The sequence below is a fragment of the Anopheles coluzzii genome, chromosome 2 (assembly GCF_943734685.1).
Source record: "Anopheles coluzzii chromosome 2, AcolN3, whole genome shotgun sequence".
Taxonomy (NCBI): Eukaryota; Metazoa; Arthropoda; class Insecta; order Diptera; family Culicidae; genus Anopheles; species Anopheles coluzzii.
This window is the reverse complement of record NC_064670.1, coordinates 101776805-101785723: the sequence shown is the minus strand read 5'-3', so window position 1 is coordinate 101785723 and position 8919 is coordinate 101776805. Positions and strand designations below refer to the sequence as shown.

At 49.2% G+C, this 8919-nt stretch overlaps 1 protein-coding gene across 4 annotated transcripts in view; it reads left to right on the top strand.

Moving 5' to 3' along the window:
• LOC120953844 (uncharacterized) overlaps positions 1-8919 on the top strand; it is a 57283-nt gene that overhangs the window by 46517 nt on the left and 1847 nt on the right. For all 4 annotated transcript variants that reach the window (XM_040374145.2, XM_049605841.1, XM_040374143.2 and 1 more), the window contains exons 3-8: positions 6-172; positions 278-429; positions 5157-5428; positions 5496-5724; positions 7436-7667; positions 7761-8909. In XM_040374145.2, the coding sequence (XP_040230079.2) occupies positions 6-172; positions 278-429; positions 5157-5428; positions 5496-5724; positions 7436-7667; positions 7761-8909 (2201 nt within the window). The remainder of the gene's footprint in view (positions 1-5; positions 173-277; positions 430-5156; positions 5429-5495; positions 5725-7435; positions 7668-7760; positions 8910-8919) is intronic.

The following is an 8919-nucleotide window of genomic DNA, read 5'->3' as shown; positions in this document are numbered from 1 at the left end:
TCCAGAAATGGGCGCGAGGCGCGAAACCGGGCGGAAAAGAACCGGCGAGACAAGCTTAACGGATCGATACAGGAACTTTCGGCGATGGTGCCGCACGTGGCCGAATCGCCCCGCCGGGTGGACAAAACTGCAGTGCTGCGCTTCTCGGCCCACGGTTTGCGGGTGGACTATGGTAAGAAGGGCAGGCAGGGCAGACAGGAAGTCTGCAGCAGTGTGTTTTAAGTGTTACAAGACGTTCATTAACACACATTCTCTTCCCAACCGCTTCCTGTTGCAGTGTTTGGCAAATCTAAACCGGATGAAACGGTCAAACCGGAGGCACAGGACTCGCTGTTTCGCATGCTGAACGGATTTCTGCTCACGGTGACGTGCCGCGGCCAGATCGTGCTCGTGTCGCCGTCCGTGGAACAGTTTCTGGGGCACTGTCAGGTGAGTGAGAATGACTAGTGGCACTTACACGAATTTGTGCGCTGTTTGAACAGATGGTAGCAACACATGATGATGGTATGCCGTAGCCGATCATTCCGTGCTAACACAACCATGTCGGGTTCGGTTTATAGCGGCAATCTAACAAATTGAAACAAATTAGCTACTGACCTAATCATTTATACATTTTTTCGTCTTTCATAATTTTGCTGCTAACTTAATGTGGAATGATTATCCACATTAAGGCACTAGATTTACAGTTTGATTTCATCAAAGCCGTATCTATTTCGAGATTATTTCGTCGCTATCTAATCACTTTATCTAGCAGGGTTTTCTCGCTTCCATCTTTGCCCAATCTTTCGGTTGTGTTGTATTGAATAACATGCATGTCACGATTAAATATATCCATTTATAATTGGATGCGTGATATATCTATGCAAGCTCCCGCTGGCAACACTGTGCCCCCCCCCCCCCCCCTCTTAGCGTGTCCCTCACGGGGGTGAAAGCCAACACAGCTTCGCTTAACTATCCATCTTTCTATCAAATAAACAAAAAAAGCTTCCAAAGCAAACCACATAAAACCACCCCATAGGCACAAACACCAGCTGGGCACAACCTTGAGTTGCATCGGAAACGATCGGACGCGATCAAGAGAGAGAAAGAGAACAGCCCGTCCGCGCTCGCTTGATGAAACGCCACTTAAATTGCGTGACTAACATTGGTAGCTTGCAGCGAGATTTGGCATGTTTCTTTCAAGTAAAAAAACAAGACAAAACAACAACGTTTAAACGCTTGTCATAAAGTGAATAGACACACTAGGAGAAGCAACAACAAAACAAAAATGGCACAAAATGATAACTATCTCAGTGGTTTTGCAATACCGCTCTACTACCACCAATTTCCTTCGCGTGGCGTTTGGCGTTTGGCGTATCACCCTACACACATGCAGAGTGGTGCCGATTAACGTGCCTCCCCCCTTTCACTAGCTTCACCGAATTAAGGTGTTGGTGGTAGCCCATGTGGCTGAGATTGCTCCGTGAGGAGCGAGACTGTCCACTGCTGCTCTGTCCAATTTTTGGCGTGTTTTTTTCGCGCGTTCTCTCTCTCTCTCTCTCTCTCTCTCTCTCTCTCTCTCTCTCTCTCTCTCTGTCTCGTTTTGGTTTTTGTGTTTTCTACGTCCGCCTCCGGTGCATCGAAACTACTAACGTTTACGACGACCGGGGCTGCCTTTCCCTTTTGCGGCGGAACACATCAGGCTGATTGTGTGGAGCATTGCAAGGCTGCACACAACACCACACTGCCTGGCAGTTGCAAACTGTCAACTCTTGTGGCGTGTGAGATGGATTTTGGGGTGCTCTCCCCCAGCAAACAAAAAAAAAAAACTATAATTTAATGTGTTTTTGATTTTTCATATGTGTCGCTCGCTGTGGCATGAGAATGGAAGAGGGTTGAAATGCAATCAAAATTAGTTTTAGCGCGATGTCTTGCCCAATAGCGCGCGATAAGTCTGTGGCAGTTTAATGTGGCTCCCAGGCAGCTGTGGGGGGTTCCCCTTTTTTGGGGAGCTTTTGATTGCATTGCGAGCGTTACTTTCGGGCGTTGGGGTAACATGCAATGATCCGCCGTTGGCTGGTGAGCTGCTGTGTGCATGGGGAAGGTAGGTAAAGACGGACATGTCAAGGAAAATGTTAAAAATCTGGGGATATATAACTACATCGGGCCAAATGAAAATGGACACCTGTATTTTACCATTGCATTCCTATGGCTTTCCACGTCTAGGTGGGTAGATGAACCAATTCCTGGTCAATTGCAAGTACTGCTCATTCAGGAATTGTAAGTGTCACATCTCGTAGAATGCAGAATCTAAAGCATTATCAGTCACTAACAGCTGACACATTGCTTCAGCTTACAGAACAACAGTCAAGAGCTTCTCTTTAGGAAATTACTTGGAGGAAATTCCACGACCCCACCATGTTTAATGGACTTGTTTAATGGTCAAAGCCATTTTTCCGCCATGTCAAACTTCAACTTTTTGATATTTCTAATCCCAAAGATTCTCTTATCTATTCCTGAACAATGTCATATCAATGTCTCTTCTTTTTGTTGATCAAAGTATTCCAAATCGTGGCAAGATATTGGGTTTCGTGAGGTGCCTCATGAGGCCTTTTTTGGTGCCTTACTCAAGGCATTTGATGACATCTATTCATCGCCAATTGATATCTTCTATTTCGCGTAATGTCCTACGCGGACATGCCGGTCTATACAGGCTTTCGAGACTTAAATCATTACCACGCAGCTAGAACCCATGACCGGCATGTTATTGAGTCGTTCGAGTTGACGACTGTACCACGGGACCGCCCCAAATTGATATAAAAAATAAAATAAATCTCAAAATAAAACTGCATGTTTAAACCACTAGAAAACAAGATTTGTTATTGCTTTCATGCTGGCTCTTTCCCCAGTTTTTTGCTTAATATGACCGTCGTTACCTACCTTCCCTTAGAATTGTATTGTTCGGTATGTGTAGTAGCCCCACAGACACAGTTGTTTTCAATAATTGTACCACATATGCTGTCCTAAAAGGCCATTAAGGATCAATTTTGTTTACGACTCCGATGTTGTTAATCGGTCGAAAACAAATGAGACAAACAAGCGCGGCAAGCCACAGTCGAAATGTCTAGCAACAGATGTGTTTGCTTTCGGAATGCTTGATGCTTGATGGTATTAGACAAACTTGTAGCTACTAGTAGTGTAACACATAAAGGCGGCTACTTTTAAACCACTCTTCGCTTGTCCCATGCTGACGGTGGTGGTGGTGGCATTGCAAATGTCAAGGACTTAATAAATAGAGCCGCGAACCAGTCGGCTCCAAAAAAAACACAGCAAATCCAAACAACGTTCACAAACAGTGGTCGATCTGAAGGAAGGCCTCCAGTGCACGCGCTTAAGGACGAAGGAACCAATACCATCGCCCCCCAAGGGGAAGGAATGCCGCCGTGCGCTTGTGGCGGAACCATTTCCACCGCAGCAGACGCACATATTTCCACGCACAGACGCACACACACACACACACACACGCACAGTGGATGCACACGGACGATTGCATCTTTATCGGGAGACTGCAACCCGCGCCTCTCTATCAAGCGCCTCCCCAGGTGCCTGGGTGCGGTGGGGCAACGATGGAGCAAACGTAAACATTCGTGACTACGTGCCTAACAGAAGGATGTCTTCGCTTGTTTGTTTACCGAGCTGGTGTGTGTGTGTGTTCACGTTTTCTCCGCCTGGTATGTGCTACAGCCAGCTGACCACACCCGCCCAAGGTCACCGGGGGCGCATACAATTCGCGAACTGAAAGCGAAGGCAGCGGAGAAGGCAGCCTGTTGATTCCTTTCCTCCAATCTCTTGCGGACGTTTAGCTTTGGCGGCCTGTAGAAAGATTGTTGTAAATTTCTCCTCATGTTTTCCACAAAGCTTTGGTGTGCGTTGTGATACCGGTTTTTTTTTGCAACCAAGACGCCAAATAAAAATGAATTCAAACACGCTAAGACAACGCTGCGCTGTTGATTCGATTAGGGTGAACCAAAAAAAAAAAAAAAACAACAAGCAAAACTGGTCAAAACCTGAATTGTAACATGTTTGGAATGGAATTAAAGCTGTCCGTTACGGCGGGCTAGCGATGGATGGGTTATGTTTTATGCGTTTTTTTTTTCGACAAAAACAGCATTCCCAAACACATGCTGAAACGTTTGCATAATATGATGGTTAGCAAGCAGGAGAGATACAATGATATTATTTCCCATTTTCCCTGCATCGAGCAGCGAAATGTCACACTCGGTGGCGAGATGTTTGTGTGTTAAGAAATTGTGCCGCTAATATATAACTACACTTGCCCGGGGTCTGGGCCAATAGTCCTTTGCCAAACGACGAGGGGACGTGCATTGATTTCGTAACCGGCTCGTACCAAGACCATGGCCGGAAACATCCCAGCTCATGTGGAACGGTGATTCAGTTCCATCTCGGTGGGTCGCGGTGGTACCACCAAAAGCGCGCGGCCCGCAAACAACAACGCCGATTGCAAATACTTATCAACGGGCGCAAGATGATGGATTAGTGGCAATCACGGCCCTCGCTCCCAGCCCCAAAAGTGCAAGAGTCCAGTCGGTTCGCTCGCTCGCTGCCCCGACCGTGTGGTTTGTCTTGTTTTTGATTAGATGCTCGGTGCTCGGGCTCTCGGTACGGCATAACGATAAGCAAAAAGGAACAAAATAATAATGTCTTTTGCGAGCGATACGGCCCGGGGCGAACACAAAAAAAAAAACAAAAAAAGGCACCTTTCATGTTTGATTGTAAGTGTGTTCACAGCTCAAGAAGACGCTACAGCGCTCGATAATGAGTATCATTTTTTTATTCGATTCCGTTAATGAATTGGTCCCTCTCTCTCTCTATCTTTGTCTCGACTGTTTGGTAAAATTAATTCTCCTGTTACAGCCACATTTTATTACAACATGTTAAATTTCATTTTATTTACCGGTTTTATTACGCACTTGGAAGCAATTTTGCCTCCAAAGCAAAGGTTCTTTGGTGCGCTTGTCCCCGTTATCAGTGTCGCTAAATGATTGTACCGGAAACGTATATTGCCGCAAAGAACATGAAGGCGAAGAAAAATACCCAAACAAACCAATTAATCCCGTATGTCTTTTTGTTTTTGCTTCACTCTTCCGATCTCGCAGACTGATCTTTACGGGCAAAATCTCTTCAACCTTACCCACCCGGACGATCATGCGCTGCTCAAGCAGCAGCTCATCCCGTCGAACCTGGTCAACATGTTCGACAACGGCGGTCCGAGCACCAGCTGTGGTGCCCCACCGGCCCTGCTGGGCTCCGGGGAGGGTGGATCCGGCACGCACGGTACCGATGGGGGCGGCGAGTTCCAGCGATCGTACGACGACGAGGAGGAAATCGACCGAAAGCTGCGGCAGGATCATCGGAGGTTTACCATCAGGTAAGAGATTTCGTTTTTAACCTCAGCCACAACAGTTGCTTCACCGGTTTGCTGTTTGCTTGCGCAGGATGGCCCGGGCTGGACCGCGATCGGAAGCGACGACCTACGAGCTGGTCACGATCGATGGGTGCTTTCGGCGGGCGGATTCGGCACCGCGTGGCAGCAGCAGCAGCTCCTCCACCACCAAAGCGGGAGCTGCAGGGGCTGGCGGTACAGCCGGCAGTATGCAAATGATACGGCGGGTGCGGGGCCGCGACGACGCCATACCGCTGCACAGCATCAACGGGAACGATATCGTAAGTGTTTGACATTTCCCTATGCAAATGAGGTTCGCTGGGGGAAAAAAAAAGAACTGAATGAATGTTTTGTTTGTCTGGGTTTAAAAATAGATGTTTATTTGTTTACTTTTGTGTGCGAGGGATGTCACTATACATGTCCTTCTCGGTTGTGAAAGGTAGGCAGTGTTTGGAGGTGTTTATAGACGCTTAGAGCTGCATCGCCTGCTTTAATAGGCTACGCCCTGGCTGGTTAAAGCGCTAATAGGACTTAATCTTTGCGCATCATGAACAGTTGTATGATGAGAAACGATCTCCGGACAACTTGAATGATCGTAATGGATCTGTTTTTGTCTTACTAGTCGTTAGTTTAGGACATTCGTTCTTCTACTACTTGGCGTATTGTCCTACGAGGACATGCAGGCTTATTATATGCTTACGAGACTTATTCAGTAGCCGGATAGTCAGTCCTTGGTACGGGGGGACGATACATTCTAGACTGGCACCCATAGTTTTTGACATTTGGGCAGGAAATGGCACTTGATGTGTCTTCTCTTCTGATACTTCAAATAACTTCAATCTTGAGTTATATACATTCGGGTCTTCTTCATCAATATTTTTTCGAGGATTTGTTGGTTTTTTGGACATCCGCAGTCATCAACCAATTCCTACTTGTCCCTATCGAGAAACGATCCATATAATGATGTGCTCTCCGGAGCATACACATGATTCCGATCGACTCCGTGTTCGATTCCGACTCTTGCAAAAACAGAACCACTAGTTCCACCTGGAGTCGAAGTTAGAGTTGTCCGAAGTCGGAATCATCCGGAATCGAAGTCGTCCAAAGTCATCCGGAGTCGGAGTCTGGAGTCTGAATCGACCAGAGTCAGGCGGAATCAGAATCATACTAGAATTGAAATCGCCCGGAGTTGCCTGGAGTCTATCAGTGTTGGTCCAGCATTTCATTTTTTTTTTAGTTTCTTTTTCGTTTATTGCTTTGCGAAGCGAAGAAGAGAAGCTTTGCGCGTGCACTTCGTAGACGTAGCCTTTGTAGCTTAGCGGCAACAATGTTTTGCGGTCTCTGGCCCCGACACGGACCGACCCCGGCTGATTCCGACTAAGGCCAACTCCGAAAGACTCCAACTCCGGCCCACTCTGGAAGACTCCGACTCCGGCCCACTCCGGATGACTCCGTCTCCAGACAACTCCAACTCCGAATGCCTCCGACTTTGGATGACTGCAACTCAGGACCACTCCAACCCCCAAGAACTTTGAATCCGACCTCGGATGACTCCAACTCCGTATGACTCCGACTCTGAATGACTTCAACACAGATTTCGGATGAATACGACTTTGGATGACTTCGACTCCGCCATCGAATGATTCCAACTCCGGATGATTCTTACTCCGACTCTGGATGACTCCGACTCTAGAGGACTCAAACTCCAGACGACCCCGACTCCAGATGACTCCGAAGCCGACTCCGGATGATTCCGACTCCGGACGAGTTCGGATGGTTTTGGACGGCTCCAGATAATGCTGGTTGGAACCTACCTTCCGGAGTCGGTTCCGTCATTTTCGGAGTCGGATTGGAGTCGACTCTACTCATCACTAGTTCCATAACTAACCCTTTAAAAATTACCAAAAATCAACATCATATCGTAGACTTGTACACCTTAAATATTATTTCTTACTAATGGTCTACACCACTTCACTCTGCCTTCGCTTGCAGGTTCTGATTGCTTTAGCGCGTGTGATGAAGGTGCCATCTATCTGTGATCGATTGATTGAGGCTTGCAAATATGAGTACAAAACACGTCACCTGATCGACGGCCGGATAGTGCAGTGCGATCAGCGCATCTCGATAGTGGCCGGCTACCTGACCGACGAAGTGTCCGGCCTGTCCCCGTTCACCTTTATGCATCGGGATGACGTCCGATGGGTGATAGTAGCGTTACGACAAAGTGAGTTAACTTTGGATGTTGGATGTTTTTCTTCTCTTCTCTTTCCATACTAACTGTTTTTTTTTTTTTTAATTCTTGTCCACCTCCCTGCAGTGTATGACTATAATCAAAACGGTGAATCCTGCTACCGGCTGATGTCGCGCACCGGGGACTTTATCTATCTGAAGACGCGCGGCTACCTGGAGGTGGATAGCGATACCAAAGTGGTGCAGTCGTTCGTCTGCATCAACACGCTCGTGTCGGAGGAGGAGGGCCAGCGGCTGGTGCGCGAGATGAAGCGCAAGTTCTCCGTGATCGTCGACAAGGTGGAGCTGCCGGACGAGAGCGGCGAGCCGGTGGTCGAGAACCCGAAGCAGATCGAGGAGGCGGTCATGAATCTGATCACCAACCTGCAGCCGGACAGCGAGGACAAGCTGCTCAACACGATGCCGGCCTCGCCGGCCAGCAGCATCATGTCGGGGTACGGGGAGGGTGCCCCCCTCGCGATAGTGGCACCGGAGAAGAACTCGGTCAAGTCGGCGATCGTGAAAAGCATCAACGTGGTGTCGATTGCGGCGAAAACGATGCGCGAAGGCCGCTGCTCGTCCGTGTCGGGCGGCGACTGGTCACCGCTGGGGGGCGATCAGCAGAACAGCAACGGGAGCAGCGGCACGGCTAGTAGTAGCGTCAGCACCGGCATGCCCAGTCCGTCCCGATCGGCGTTTGCCGATGGCATTGGTTCGCCACCACCGCCACCACCAGCGCCACCACAACCGTCGCTGTCACCGGGCGGCGCGCAAAGGCCCACGGTGCTGCAGAAGCTCGATCCGCCGCTGTCGGAGGAGGCGGCAGCGGTCGGTGCGAACGTGGAGCAGCGCGTGCCACCGCTGCCCAACTCGCAGCACTACTTCACGCAACCGTTCTCACCGTCGGGCGGTACGACGCCCGTGCCGGTATCGCTGCTCTCACCCGCCTCGTCCCACTACAGCCAGCGCAGTGCGCGAAGTCCGTACGGTGGTTGTGGCAGTGGCATTGCTTCCCCTCCGGCTGGAATACACGGTGCTGGTGGTGGTGGTAGTCGAACAACGACCGTGCTGAAGCGAACGTACAGCAACAGCAGCATCAACAGCTTAAACTCGCTGGACAACTATGGCGATGGCGGTGAGGCTGGTACGGGCGACAGTGGCAAGCGGGCGCGGATGCACGCGCTGGGCAACAGCGATCTGGCCAACTGCTTTAGCGATCTTATCAACCCTGGCTCTGGTAAGTGGCG